Raw genomic sequence first — 15,314 nt, 5'->3', positions numbered from 1 at the left:
TTATGTGTTATTAATTTAAATATTCTTTATTAAAAGTAAACCCAATGTGTACAATTTTGAAGTTCTAGAATGGATGACACAGCAAAATCATTTTATACCATGATGCTAATGAAATTTTAAACTTGAAAACTAAAAATATATTAGTTCCTACTAATTAAATCTGATAAATTCTAGATACAGGTTTGGCATCAGGAGAGTAGTCCAGGGAGAGTGTGAGAGAACTGGGTGGTATATTCTAGTCTAGTTGTGGGTTCCTCAGAATACTAGAGCTAAAATGTGCTGTGAAGAGTCCTAGAGGGGCAGAGCACAGTTCCCACGCTTGTATAAAATGGGACTGGTCCATTCTAACCAAAGGTTTTGCCTTCATCATTGGAATTTTTCTCTGAAAACACATATCTTTGCTAGAATATAGATATTCCTGCCTATAGAAAGCTAGTGTATAGAAGCATAACCATTCTGTTAAGTTATGATTTTCTTACTTGATGTTAATAATAATAATGCATATATGTTTATGAAAACTCCTTAGCTCCTCACTCATTGCCACTTTATTCATTCAGTCTTCCAGCATATGCCAAAATTAGTAGAAGTTATAGGAGTCCCAAGTGGCAGTAACCAGTAAGGATGACTTTCTGGCCAAGTGCCCCAGTGATTTCTCTGGAGCTGAAAAACGGCATGATGATCAAAGAAGTTAGTCTAACACTAATCTCTTAATGTAATACAGGAAGCCCTGAAGATACACACAGCAGTGGGCCAATGTTCCCAGTGCCAAAGGAGAAACACAATATGACTTTGGCTCAACAATTTAAGGGAAACTTTTAGGTATTAAGAAACATTTCTGTATTAAAACAAACACAAATATGGAGCCTGAATTTTTAAGCTAGGACAGGAAGTCTTGTGCCCATAGCAAACTGCTTCCAGCTGCAATACCCTCCCCCACCCCCACCCCACCCCTTCCTCAGATGATACATTTATTCCTCTGCTGTTTGGGATGCACCGAGGGAATGGTTTGACAAGCTTTACACTAAATGTTCATCTGCTTAGGTCAATCTCTATGTCAGCAGGTCTAAAGTCACACTTCTGAATAATAATTACAAAGATTTTCTATTTTGCCCCTAAGGGTGGTCATGTTGACTTTTTGTTTAATTTTTTTTTTAAAGTTAGTTAAGTTGATCTTGTTCCTGGAAGTTGCAAGGGGGTCTTTATATTTGCATGTATTTCGGGAAACACAGATCGTAGACATCTGAGCCAAGTGTCATCCTTTTTTGATAGTAAACAACTTATATGTGGGACTTTTAAAATTACCTTTAGTAGTATTAATAAACCCCAAGCACAGATTTTAATTTTCCAACTGCCTACTAATTTTTAAACCACATTTTTCTTGCCTTATTGTTTATTTACAATCCCCTTCCCTCCCCAGACCGTCTCCTTTCCATGGCTATTGCCTTCACAGAATTCTTGAGTTTGAGCACCTGAGTGGTCTCAGACCCGTGTTTCAGGCAGCCAGTTGCTTGTGACACATGGAGACAGAGCGTATGTCCTCTTACAGCATCTAAGAATATACAGAGCCCTTGAGTCATCCTTGTTTCTTCCTTTATTGCCCCAATTAAAAGTAACAGGAGGTTGATGACGAGTGAACTCTAGTCATCACTAAGGAAATACAGAAAGCTCAGTTCTGAGCTTGTAACCCAACACCCCAGTCCAGCCACTATTCTTTTTTATTGTAGTCCTGCATGAAGACAGAGATCTGAGATACAATATTTGCAAGAGTCTGTGGACTCATAGGACTGGCCATGGCAGAAATGTTCCTTCTTTCCCAGCTGGCCAGAACCCAGTGGAGATTTTGAGCATTCCTCCTGCTGCAGCAGATTTGAGGGCTGATTATTCATATATCTTTCAATCCACCAGCTTAAGACAAGAGCCTATAAATCAAAGGAGATAGAAAGAAATGGCTGAAATCACTAGCAGCCACAATGAAGCTAAAAGAAAAGACAGATTTGGCTAGAGCACTTGTACAGTGCTCACAGAGGAGACCTTTGGACCCCAGACCCTATCCAAATGTTCAGTTATTCCACTTTGAGGGAATACCTTCCTTTTGTAAATGGTGTCAACCCATAAAGACAGTTACAAAGACAATTATAGATACTGCTCTAACTTAACAGATTGAAAACACTTTGTTTTACACAAATGGGTTACCTTAGCCAAGCTTAGATTTACAGGGTACAAAGTAAGTACACTATTCCAGTGGCCCTTCACGCTTGAGATACAACATACTATGTGTTGTGAAAAGTGCATGGGCAGAGGGTAACATCAAATAAAGACAAAAGTAAAAGGAATATTAAATGTCTTTGTATCTCTCCTTACGGGTTGGTTTTAGTATTCTCAAAGGGAAAGGTGGAGGTTAAATCACCAAAAACAAAAAAAGTAGCACAAGAAAAACAGTATAAGGAAAAATTAAGATTCAGCTCTATAGCTCAAAAAGGAAAGGAAATGCCTGAAATAGTGAGTTCACATTCTGTAGTTAGCTATGTGCATGCTTTTCTGTAATGACCATGGATACACAACCCTGGATAAACCATTCTCTTTTCTCCCCCTTCCATCAGCCATCAGTGGCCAATCGGGCCATGAGAAGAGTTAGTTCAGTTCCATCTAGAGCACAGTCTCCTTCTTATGTTATCAGCACAGGCGTGTCTCCTTCAAGGGGGTCACTGAGAACTTCTCTGGGTAGTGGATTTGGCTCTCCCTCTGTGACCGACTCCCGACCACTGAACCCCAGTGCATACTCCTCCACCACATTACCTGCTCAGCGGGCAGCTTCTCCATACTCTGCACAGAGACCCGCCTCCCCATCAGCTGTACGTCGGATTGGGTCGGTCACCTCCCGGCAGACCTCCAATCCCAACGGACCAACCCCTCAGTACCAAACCACCACCAGAGTGGGGTCCCCACTGACGCTGACGGATGCACAGACTCGAGTAGCTTCCCCATCCCAAGGCCAGGTGGGGTCATCGTCCCCCAAACGCTCAGGGATGACTGCCGTACCACAGCATCTGGGACCTTCACTGCAAAGGACTGTTCACGACATGGAACAATTCGGACAGCAGCAGTATGAAATCTACGAGAGGATGGTTCCACCTCGGCCAGACAGCCTGACAGGTGAGTACAAAGTGACACCCCTACACAAGCCCAGTGGGAAAGTGTTCCATGCAACCGTTGCTAAAACAGAGCATATAATGTGGAAAAACATTATATTTTCATCTCAAAATTTGTACCACAATGTACCGCAGACCTCAGGCTGACTTTTCTTTCAGGCTTTATACTTTTTAATGCATCAAACTATATACATTTATATCACCAGACCTCTTTTGCAATTAAAACATTTCCCCCATCATCCCTCAGAAAACTAGGATATAAAAGGTAGGTACTTTTTGCATATTAGAAGAATTGGCTAGAATTCGAAACTGTTGGTTACAGTTTTTCATAGTGAAATATTTTTCACTAGCTAGGCCTACCCATTGGAGAAGGAAATGGCAACCCACTCCAGTGTTCTTGCCTGGAGAATCCGAGGGACGGGGAACCCTGGTGGGCTACCGTCTATGGGGTCGCACAGAGTCGCACACGACTGAAGTGACTCAGCAGCAGCAGGCCTACCCATACTCAAAACCCTAAATTATGTTAAAAGGTGGTATCAGAATGGCTATTCAAATATAATTTTTTTAAAGAAATGCCTTACTAGTGTAGACTAGAATGTGGATTTCCTCACCTACTGCCTTGATTTTTAGCACCCCAATGGGAAGTGCACAAAGTTCTTATGAATTGCCTTCAAATGCCACTTAGATTAAGTCAGAAAGACACCCACCAGATCACTGATAGTACAGCTGTTTCTTTCAGAGTTTTCTCATCGTGGGTTTTCTACAGGATGTACAGACTTTTGATTAAAATGATATTCATCTTTAGCTAGTAAAAAACAAAAGTTAAAACTATGCAGGAAAATAAAAATTGTGAAGTGAAAGTCTCAGCCCCCTCTTACCCTCACCCAATCCCACTCCCCAGTTTATGTTTCTTCCAGACTGTTTGATTACATATGTAAGTATATACATTACATATAGATGTGCACATACTATATATTTTATGCTGTTGGAGCTCTATTATGTATATCTCCTATACCTTCTTTTTTTTTTTTTTTAAATGTATCTGAGGGTTCTACCTCATTCTCTCAAGGGATGCCTAGGACCTTATTTTATAGACATATTATAATTTGTTGAATCACTTCTCTATTAACAGACATTTAGATATCCTCATTTTTAGCTGTTAGAGACAATCATACAATATATATTACTCTTGCTGCATATCTGCACATAGCTTACTAAGATAACTGTGAGATCCATTTCTTGAAGTAGGACTGCTGGATCAAAATATGTGTTTGTGTTTTCTTAATGAAATACTGTCAAATTGCCCCCACTAAACTTTTATAGATCTTTCTTTCCACTAGTAGCTTGAGTGCCTGTTCCCTACACCTTCACTAGCACTGCATATTGTCCAGGTGTTTCATCTTTGCCAGCCTGTACCTCATTGTTTTAAGCAGCCTGTGTTGAGTAATGACTGAGGTTGATGATTTGATGTTTATCAGCCATTTTATTGCTTTACTGCAAACTGCAAGTTCAGGTCCTTTGTCTGTTTTTTTAAAATTTGTAAATGCTTTTTATACTTGAAATAAATTGACCCCTTGTAATATGCTTCTCAATTATTTTTCATTTCATAATTTGTCTTTTGACTGTTCTTTTTGTTATTTCTTACACAGAAGTTTTTAATATTTATTTTGTATGATAAAATTAATATCCTTTCCTTATGGCTTCTGGGAAAAATAAAGCCCTTTTGAGATTTTCTAATTGCATGATCTTGCACAAAGAATAAATATTGGACTTGATTTGAGCTCAAGGAAATTCCTATTGGAGAAACTAGCTCTGTTTCATTCAGCCATCAGAAGGGTACACTGGCTTAGAAATTTTCTGGCATGGCTCTGGAAAGCGTGCAGCAGAGTGAGGTAGGGATCATCGATGACACGCCTCCTCCAAAGGAAGCCTGAAGAGAGAAATAGTTCTGAGGATTCCTGTTCCCCCTACCCACACCCCTCCCTGTTTATGAACAGTAGCTGAAATCCATGTTTGCAGGAGAGCACAGAGAAAACCAGGAAAGAAAGTGGGCACAGAAAGGACCATCTCCATGTTTAACCCTGAGGGCTGGACTTTTGTGGTTTAAGAAACCTGCTTCTCTTCACATTGCAGGTGAAGTTAAACTTTATGTTTCAGGGGAAAAAAATTATAGCCTACTATGGATTTTTTTGTTCCCCTGAATACCACAGTGTTCAAAAGAAGCAAAGGGTTTCTTAAAAATGTTGTAAGGAAGCTTTGGTTCCCATCATCTGTCCACCTGCCCAGTTATTCTGAATGTAGATCCTAACTTGTAAATTCCTTTCTTTTTTTAATTTCAGAAAGTGATGTGCTTGTCATATTTACTATGGTTCTTGAGTTCAAAGACTTAACAACCTGCTAATTGAAAAGCCTAAAGCAATATTTTGTAATAGATTCAGACACTTGAATATTTGGTGATCACAATTTAAGTGATGTGTATAAATTATGTCCTACAACAGAAAAATAAGTCTGCCCCAACACATTCATTAAAATATAACCATAGCATATTAAGGCAAGTTTTGAGAATAAAAAGAATTCACATTTGAAAGATAAATTTATGTTTGTTTTCACTGACTTAAATATAGAGGTATATATCATTGAGGTAGGTAAACTTGATATGTATTTGTGGAATTGCAGCAAATTGTCTTCCACTTCAAAAGATACTAAATTATAGTAGCCTTTCTACAAAATCACCTTACTTAATCTATTCAGTTCAGTTCAGTCACTCAGTCATGTCTGACTCTTTGTGAAGCCATGGACTGCAGCACACCAGACTTCCCTGTCCATCACCAACTCCCAGAGTTTGCTCAAACTGATGTCCATTGACTCAGTGATGCCACCCAACCATCTCATCCTCTGTCGTCCCCTTCTTCTCCTGCTTTCAATCTTCCCCAGCATCAGGGTCTTTTCAAATGAGTCAGCTCTTCGCATCAGGTGGCCAAAGTATTGGAGTTTCAGCTTCAGCATTAGTTCTTCCAATGAATATTCAGTACTGATTTCCTTTAGGATGGACTGGTTGGATCTCCTTGCAGCCAAGGGACTCTCAAGAGAGTCTTCCAAAAGCATCAGTTCTTCAGCGCTCAGCTTTCTTTATGGATCAACTCTCACATCCATACATGAATGACTACTGGAAAAACCATAGCTTTGACTCTGTGGACATTTGGTGGCAAAGTAATGTCTCTGCTTTTTAATATGCTGTCTAGGTTGGTCATAATTTTTCTTCCAAGAAGCTAGCATCTTTTAATTCCATGGCTGCAGTCACCATTTGCAGTGATTTTGGAGTCCAAAAAAATAGTCTCTCACTGTTTGCATTGTTTCCCCATCTATTTGCTATGAAGTAATGGGACCAGATGCCATGATCTTAGTTTGCTGAATGTTGAGTTTTAAGCCAACTTTTTCACTCTCCTCTTTCCCTTTCATCAAGAGGCTCTTTAGTTCTTCACTTTCTGCCATAAGAGCAATGTCATCTGCATATCTGTTGCTGCTGCTGCTAAGTCGCTTTAGTCACGTCCAACTCTGCGACCATACAAACCGCAGCCCACCAGGCTCCTCTGTCCCTGGTATTCTCCGGCAAGAACACTGGAGTGGGTTGCCATTTCCTTCTCCAGTGCATGAAAGTGAAAAGTGAAAGTGAAGTCACTCAGTCGTGTCTGACTCTTCACGACCCCATGGACTGCAGCCTACCAGGATCCTCCATCCATGGGATTTTCCAGGCAAGAGTACTGGAGTGGGTTGCCATTGCCTTCTCCATCTGCATATCTGAGGTTATTGATATTTCTCCCAGCAATCTTGATTCCACCTTGTGCTTCATCCCCCCCAGCGTTTCTCATGATGTACTCTGCATAGAAGTTAAATAAGCAGAATGACAATATACAGCCTTGATGTACTCCTTTCCCCAGTTGGAACCAGTCTGTTTTTCCATGTCTAGTACTAACTGTTGCTTCTTGACCTGCATAAGATTTCTCAGGAGTCAGGTAAGGTGGTCTGGTATTCCCATCTCTTAAAGAATTTTCCACAGTTTATTGTGATCCACATAGTCAAAGGCTTTGGCATAATCAGTAAAGCAGAAGTAAATGTTTTTCTGGAACTCTTGCTTTTTCGATGATCCAGCAGATGTTGGCAATTTCATATTTGGTTCCTCTTCCTTTTTAAATCCAGCTTAAACATCTGTAAGTTCATGGTTCATGTACTATTGAAGCCTGGCTTGGAGAATTTTGAGCATTATTTTGCTAGCGTATGAGATGAGTACAATTGTGCAGTAGTTTGAGCATTCTTTGGTATTGCCTTTCTTTGGGATTGAAGTGAAAACTGACCTTTTCCAGTCCTGTGGCCACTGCTGAGCTTTCCAAATTTGCTGGCATATTGAGTGCAGCACTTTCATAGCATCATCTTTTAGGATTTGAAATAGCTCAGCTGGAATTCCATCACCTCCACTAACTTTGTTTGTGGTGATGCTTCCTAAGGCCCAGTTGACTTCTCATTCCAGGATGTCTGGCTCTAGGTGAGTGATCACACCATGATGGGTATCTGGGTCATGAAGATCTTTTTTTTGTATAGTTCTTCTGTGTATTCTTGCCACCTCTTAATATCCTCTGCTTCTATTAGGTACATACCATTTCTGTCCTTTATTGTGCCCATCTTTGCATGAAATATTCCCGTGGCATCTCTAATTTTCTTAAAGAGATCTCTAGTCTTTCACATTCTATTGTTTTCCTCTATTTCTTTGCATTGGTCACTGAGGAACATTTTCTGATATATCCTTGCTCTTCTTTGGAACTCGGCATTCAAATGGGTGTATCTTTTCTTTTCTCCTTTGCCTTTAGCTTCTCTTCTTTTCTTAGCTATTTGTAAGGCCTCCTCAGATAACCATTTTGCCTTTTTGCATTTCTTTTTCTCTGGGATGGTCTTGATCACTTCCTCCTGTACAATGTTACGAACCTCCATCCTTAGTTCTTCAGGCACTCTTGTCTATCAGATCTAATCCCTTGAATCTATTTGTCACTTCTACTGTTTAATCATAAGGGATTTGATCTAGATCATACCTGAATGTTCTAATGGTTTTCCCTATTTTCTTCAATTTAAGTCAGAATTTTGCAATAAGCAGTTCATGATTGGAGCCACAGTCAGCTCCTGGTCTTCTTTTTTCTGACTGTATAGAGCTTCTCCATCTTTGGCTCCAAAGAATATAATCAGTCTGATTTCCGTATTGACCATCTGGTGATGGCCACGTATAGAATCTTCTCTTGTGTTGTTGGAAGAGGGTGTTTGCTATGACCAGTGCATTTTCTTGGCAAAATTCTCTTAGCTTTTGCCCTGCTTCATTTTGTACTCCAAGGCCAAATTTTCCTGTTACTCCAAGTATCCCTTGACTTCCTACTTTTGCATTCCAGTCTCCTGTAATGAAAAGGACATCTTTTTTGCATGTTAGTTCTAGAAGGTCTCGTAGGTCTTCATAGAACTTGAACGTTACTGGTTGGGGTGTATACCTGGATTGAATGTGATATTGAATGGTTTACCTTGGAAATGAACAGAGATCATTTTGTTGTTTTTGAGATTACACCCTATAACTGCATTTTGGACTCCTTTGTTGACTATGAGGGCTACTCCATTTCTTCTAAGCGATTCCTGCCCGTAGTAGTAATGGTCATCTGAGTTAAATTCGCCCGTTCCAGTCCATTTAAATTCACTGATTCCTAAAATATCGATGTTCACTCTTGCCATCTCTTGTTTGACCACTTCCAATTTACCTTGATTCATGGACCTAACATTCCAGGTTCGTGTGCAATATTGCTCTTTACAGCATCAGACTTGACTTCCCTCACCAGTCACATCCACAGCTGGGCGTTGTTTTCACTTTGGCTACATCTCTTCATTCTTTCTGAAGTTATTTCTCCACTCTTGTGCAGTAGCATATTGGGCATCTACCAACCGGGGGAGTTCATTTTTCAGTGTCTTATCTTTTTGCCTTTTCATACTGTTCATGGGGTTCTCAAGGCAGGAAAACTGAAGTGGTTTGCCATTCCTTTCTCCAGTGAACCACATTTTGTCAGAACTCTCCACCATAACCCGTCCATCTTGGCTGGCCCAACACGGCATGGCTCATGGTTTCATTGAGTTAGACAAGGCTGTGGTCCATGTGATAGGTTTGAACTTAATCTATTGGGGCTATATAATTTTGTAATTTTTTAAATGTTAATCTTTAAGACTGTGTATTTTTGTTTTAATGCATGAGTAGGTAAATAAAAATATTAACCATAATATTACAAGGATTTCTAATATCAAAAAATTGCTGTGTCTCACTGTAATTCTTTTTTTTTTTTTTTTTTTTTTTTTTTAAGTTCTTTATTTCCTGTTATAATCTGTCACATACAGTAATTTCATCTCACTAGGAATCCTGTATCAGGAAATGTTCACTGGATACTTTCTATAGTTGTAAGTGTTAACAAGCTCATTTAGGTCCTTTCTTATGAAATCATAGTAAATGGTCACAAAAGTTTGCATATTACATGAATTCCATGGAAGACTCCAGCCAGATACTTGCACGATGAGCCTGTCACATTTTGAATGGAACAGAATGCTTTGATCTCGTTTCACACCACAGTGGGAGTGGGCCAACGGGACTTGGTGGGCTTTAGGAGCATCCAGGGCTCAACTTGCCTTGGCCCAAGTGTTTGTGATCTTCAGTCTCACAGTAAATCAAGTGTTCTACTGAATATGAAAATAGCACCTCATACTGAGAAGATTTCCAAGGACTAGGTACATTTTGCTGTCCTGTTTATGTCACAGTTAACAATGCTGGCACTTTTGTTCAGGATTCTCATGGGCTCTATAAAGAAATGGAGTTTATACTCTCTAAGAATGAGAAATCTGCCAGTAAATACAAAGCTGAAATCCTCAAATGAGAACTTGACAATAACAATCATAATATCATCCTTAGAGTTACACGGGCTTCCATGAGCCCCTGGTGAACTAACCTCCCTCTTTAACCTTATGTTTGTGGAGGGCTCTGTCCAGTTCAGGGTTTCTCACACTGTGTGTCATTGATCCTTGAGAAGTAGTTTTGTCCAATGTTGAGTGTGCAGTGACAGAGAGGGTACAGAGAGAGCTTCCACTCAGCCCTCCTCGAAAGCTCTCTGAAGAGGATGAACTGCATTTCCTTTTCGGCTCTGTTTTCTCAATTTTGGAATGGGAAGATTTGACTGAATAATTCCCCAATTACAAGTTATATAAACCTGTGATCTTTATTTCAGCAAGTGGGTAGCCAGTAGCCAAAACCCACATTTGTTCATTTAATTTCTTCCCCTGTCACATTGCTCTCTGGGATAGGTAATAATCATTCATTTTAGAAGCTTTATGTATTAACTCTCTTGCCACTCCTCACTAAGCAACATATAATTATCACTCACATTCAGCCCCATTTGTTTTTAGTTATGCTATGATTATGTGAGCTAACAGGATGTGAATGATTATATCTTTTTGTAATTAGTTACTGTGTTGACTATTTGCAATCTTTTTAAAAGCAAATATATGCTGACTGACTTCAGATATGTTTGTGCTTTTCCTTCCTCATATTTGGAATATAACCTGAGTTGATACTCTTACAAAGTGATAAATTTTGCTTACTAATGATGACAAATCATAAATTTCTGAGCATCATAGTACAGAAAATACTACGTCACTTTTTTAAAGAAATTAAAATATTTGGGTTTGGAATCTGCATTATAAACAGTTTGAATGAAAGAGTGGTTGAAGTAACAATACTAATACACTAACTTTGTACTTTTCCTTTATACCAGAAAGAAGGTAAACAAGAATCTGGTATGTGGGTTCCTGGAAAAATACCTGTTTTGGTTTTGTCTTGTTTGTTTTTTTTTAAATTGCAATAACAAATAATAAAATAATGCTTTATACATCTTATTAGTTTGCTGATGGTTTTTTAAACTCTATAACATAAATTTCATTTTTCTGTAAAAAATTTGCATGAGTAAATTAAGACAAAGGTCAGAACAGTTCTTGAATATCAGCCTATTTGTAAGTACTATGATGTAGGTGTTATCTTAAGCATTGGGATTTAAAGAGGTGTGGGACATGGTGGTGTGCTCTTTTTGGTCACCATCATAAAATAACTTACAGTTGGGGGATGAATTTCAGAATATCAAGCCATTTAATAATTTTGTGTGTATATATGTATATTTTAGAAAATTTGCTTTTATTCTGCTGCCAGGAGAAAGTCTTACTTTTAGAGTGTATATGATATCCTGTAAAACTCAGTGGGTTTGGTATTTAGACTCAGCATTTGGTCATATTGATTAGGAGTTATACTTTTCACCTCACCACAGTGTTCTAAGTTTCTTAATGATGTAATTTTCCTGCCTGTAGGCTTACGGAGTTCTTATGCTAGTCAGCACAGCCAGCTTGGACAAGACCTTCGTTCAGCTGTGTCTCCCGACTTGCACATCACTCCTATATATGAGGGGAGGACCTATTATAGCCCAGTGTACCGCAGCCCAAACCACGGAACCGTAGAGCTCCAGGGATCACAGACAGCGCTGTACCGCACAGGCTCAGGTGGGCATCTGCTCTCTTCGGTTCCTTTCTTACTTTCACAGGTCCAAGAGTAGAGGATTTTATTGAGATGGGTTTCCTGGTAGAATGAACTCACATTGTCCATTTGGATGTTAGATAAACAGTTACAAAAGCAGATCAATAAACAGGAAAATAGAAGTTCAATTAGTACCTATTTATTTGTTGGCTTCCCTGGTGGCTAAGATGGTAAAGAATCTGCCTGCAATGCAGGAGATCTAGGTTTGATCCCTGGGTCAGAAAGATCTCCTGGAGAAGGGAATGGCTACCCACTCCAGTATTCTTACCTGGAGAATTCCATGGACAGAGGAATGTAGTATCTGGTGGGCTACAGTTCATAGGAGTTGGACATGACTGAACAACTTTCACATCATAGATAATATATTTTTACCATAGTTCAGTCTAAACAGTTATACTTTAGTTCACAAATAAGTTTGTATAGCTATAAATCTGACTCCTTGAGTTCAAAGCATATAAGAAAGAAAAGTTTGGGGGAATATTTCTTTGTAATTTTTGTTGCCTAGAATGCATCTTTAGAGAAAATCCTATGTGAGCTATTCGCTTGTCTTTGATTTGGCACATATGTGGCCCAGGTATATTTGGTATTACTCTTTTTTGATACTGAATTTTTTCTGAATGTTTAAGTGGTAGGATGTGAAATAAATATTCCTTATGATGGACTCAATCTAGGGCAGAATGCAGTGCTGACAGTTACAAAAATAGGGAGCTAGTGAGGGAAGGATTGAGAGTTTGGGATTAGCAGATGCAAACTAGCATATGTAGGATCGATGAACAACAAAGACTTACTGTGTGGCACAGGGAACTATATTCAATATCCTGTGATTAACCAGAATGGAAAAGAATAGGAAAAAGAATGTATATATGTGTGTATATATATATGAAATGGAGTCGCTTTGCTATAAGGCAGAAATCAATTCAACATTGTAAATCAACTATACTTCAATAAAAAATTTTTAAGTCAAAAAAGGAAAAACAGGGAGCTAGTGAATCACATTCTTGCACCCCTGGCCTCATGTGTGCCACTCCATAGTCCCTGATAGAGCAGAAACTAGAGCCTGTGACCCCAGGAGCTGCCAGATTGTGCTACCAGTCTAGTTTATAGATTCTCAAGAGGCCCCTTCTTTAAAAAAGAAATTAGTATAGGTTTATTAACATACCCATAAATGAATTCTAGATAGCAATGATAACACCCTAAAGGCACAACTCTAAGAGCCATATCTCACAGACCACCACGAGGGAAAAGACTGTTATTGCAAAAACTGACAGTTGGGTCCACTGTGGGGTTTTTCTTCTAAGAGAATGTTACAATTTTTAATAGATGTTAGTGGAGAAATATTTCACTCTTTTGGTCTACACATTGAAGAATTTTTTGTGAGGTTTAAGAAATAAATAATGTTACTAAAATATGTTAATTGCAGGAAGATTATAAACACAATCATTGGAGAGCTACCTATTGGGATAATATGGAAAAAAATGTTAAATACACTGTGCAATACCTTATACATAGCATCAGGCAATAATTTTAGGGAGTAGCTTTAAAAGAATTTGATTGATTTATCAGTCTTGTTTCCTGTAAAGTTTTTTTTTCAGTGTTATCAAAATCACACATCTATAAATAAAATGTACATCAAAATAAGTAACCAGTATTTACTACATGTCCAAAGATTGGTTTCAATAATCTATAAGTTTGAAAAAATATCTTGCTTGTTTTTTATTGCTAAAATTAAGTTATAAAATTTTCCTATTTATTTCTAAGATCGTTATCCTTTCTTTCACTTGCAGTTTTGTTACTGAATCTTAAATATATTAAGACTTACTATGGGAACGGATTTATAGTTTCATTTTTGCTCTTTCCTGCCAATAAAATTGATATTAATATTCGTGTTATATTAAAAACTTCAGTTCCTTTTCCCACTAATGAACTAGATTGGTAATATCTAAAAGTAAGCAATTTATATAACTGTTAAAAACCCTTCTTAAAATTAAAAACATTTTTACTTTGAAAATTATTTCTTTGTGGAGAACATACTAATCCTTTTTAAAATGTTGACTTTCTAGTAGGTGTTGGAAATCTGCAAAGGACGTCCAGCCAACGAAGTACCCTTACATACCAAAGAAATAATTATGCTCTGAACACAACAGCTACCTATGCGGAGCCCTATAGGCCAATACAGTACCGAGTGCAAGAGTGCAATTATAACAGGCTTCAGCACGTAGCACCGGCTGATGATGGCACAACGAGATCCCCGTCAATAGACAGCATTCAGAAAGACCCCAGGCAAGTACTAGCTAAGAGTCTCCAGAATGCCACCGTATCTCAGGAGTCAACCCTTTCCTTCATTCTTTTTCTTTTTCCCAAGTTGCCCTATCTATTATAGTGTCAGTAAATTCTCATCTCTAATATTTTGCAGCACTGTAGGTCACTGAGGTTAATTTTTAAAGATAGTTTCCTTCTTTTGGTGCATTAATAATAAAGTTAGAGAATGCACAGGTCTATGTGAATATCTGCAGCATCCATCATTTTTCAAAATTCTTTACCAAGGCAACTACCTGAGAGCCTTAGTCTGAATTACACAAAAGATTTTAAAGGATCATTTTATACCCTTTCTTTTATCTTGACTGATTTTTTTAGATGATAGCTTCAGAAATGCATGAGGTTGTTTTGTATCGGGAAGTCCCAGTGTCACGTGTATTTTGAATCATGTTGGTCAGTGCCGTGTTGTGCTTTTATCAACTAGGTCCTTTGAAAAGCTTCTTGCCATTTAGGGGGAAATAGTTTACAAGAAATTGTCATATTGCATAAGCAAAAAATATTTATTTCCTTGTTTTAATTTTATTTGGTCTTGTAGAAAACATGTTTTATTAAGATATGCATGAGTCATTTAGTACTTGATTGATTTTGAAAAACTAGCCTCATGTCTTTAATGAAAGTCATTTAAAATATTCAGGAAATAAAGATTTTTAGAAACTAAAAGAGAATTTTAACTTCTGAAAGAGTGATATTATTTCTAAATTTTAAGCAGCTTGAGTGTTATTTTAAGGCATATATTAGCAAGATTTCATTCTCTCTTCACCCACAAATAGTTATTTCACTGAAAGATTGTTATAATTATCAATTCATTTTTAGCAGCCTACCAGCTCATTCTAATGAATGTGAATTTAAAGTATGAGTGAGCTTTGGTTATTAAAACAAAATAACCTTAGATACTTTGAACTGAGTGGGAAGCCCACTCCCCCACTAAAACTACTCCACCTATTCACTCTTTTGCCTAAAATTTTTTTACAGTGTATGCATACATTTGATTCAGCTATTCCTGTTTGCCACCATTCTGTCATTTTAAGGATTTTTTAAAATAATTTGTCTAATAGCACCTCCAGTATAATTAAATTAAAATTTTTTACATGGTTTTGTTTTTTTGAAGTCCTCACAGGAACAACAGAGTAGGGCACTCTGATAATACAGAAATTCTCTAAAGGGTTTTGAATTGTAGATAATTTAGACCATACCTTGGCTGAACCTGC

At 38.0% G+C, this 15,314-nt stretch overlaps 1 protein-coding gene across 14 annotated transcripts in view; it reads left to right on the top strand.

Annotated features, from left to right (window-relative positions):
* Positions 1 to 15,314, top strand: part of PKP4 (plakophilin 4) — a 259,721-nt gene that overhangs the window by 193,503 nt on the left and 50,904 nt on the right. For 8 of the 14 annotated variants that reach the window (XM_055572503.1, XM_055572499.1, XM_055572498.1 and 5 more), the window contains 3 exons: positions 2,601 to 3,153; positions 11,568 to 11,756; positions 13,851 to 14,070. In XM_055572503.1, the coding sequence (XP_055428478.1) occupies positions 2,601 to 3,153; positions 11,568 to 11,756; positions 13,851 to 14,070 (962 nt within the window). Of the gene's footprint in view, positions 1 to 2,600; positions 3,154 to 11,567; positions 11,757 to 13,850; positions 14,075 to 15,314 lie in introns of all 14 variants that reach the window. The other 6 variants (XM_055572496.1, XM_055572494.1, XM_055572501.1 and 3 more) reach the window with 2 other exon arrangements.

This window comes from Bubalus kerabau, chromosome 3, assembly GCF_029407905.1.
Source record: "Bubalus kerabau isolate K-KA32 ecotype Philippines breed swamp buffalo chromosome 3, PCC_UOA_SB_1v2, whole genome shotgun sequence".
In the NCBI taxonomy this organism is placed as follows: Eukaryota; Metazoa; Chordata; class Mammalia; order Artiodactyla; family Bovidae; genus Bubalus; species Bubalus kerabau.
Note: the sequence above shows the minus strand (reverse complement) of the source record. Positions and strands in the feature narration are given on the sequence as shown.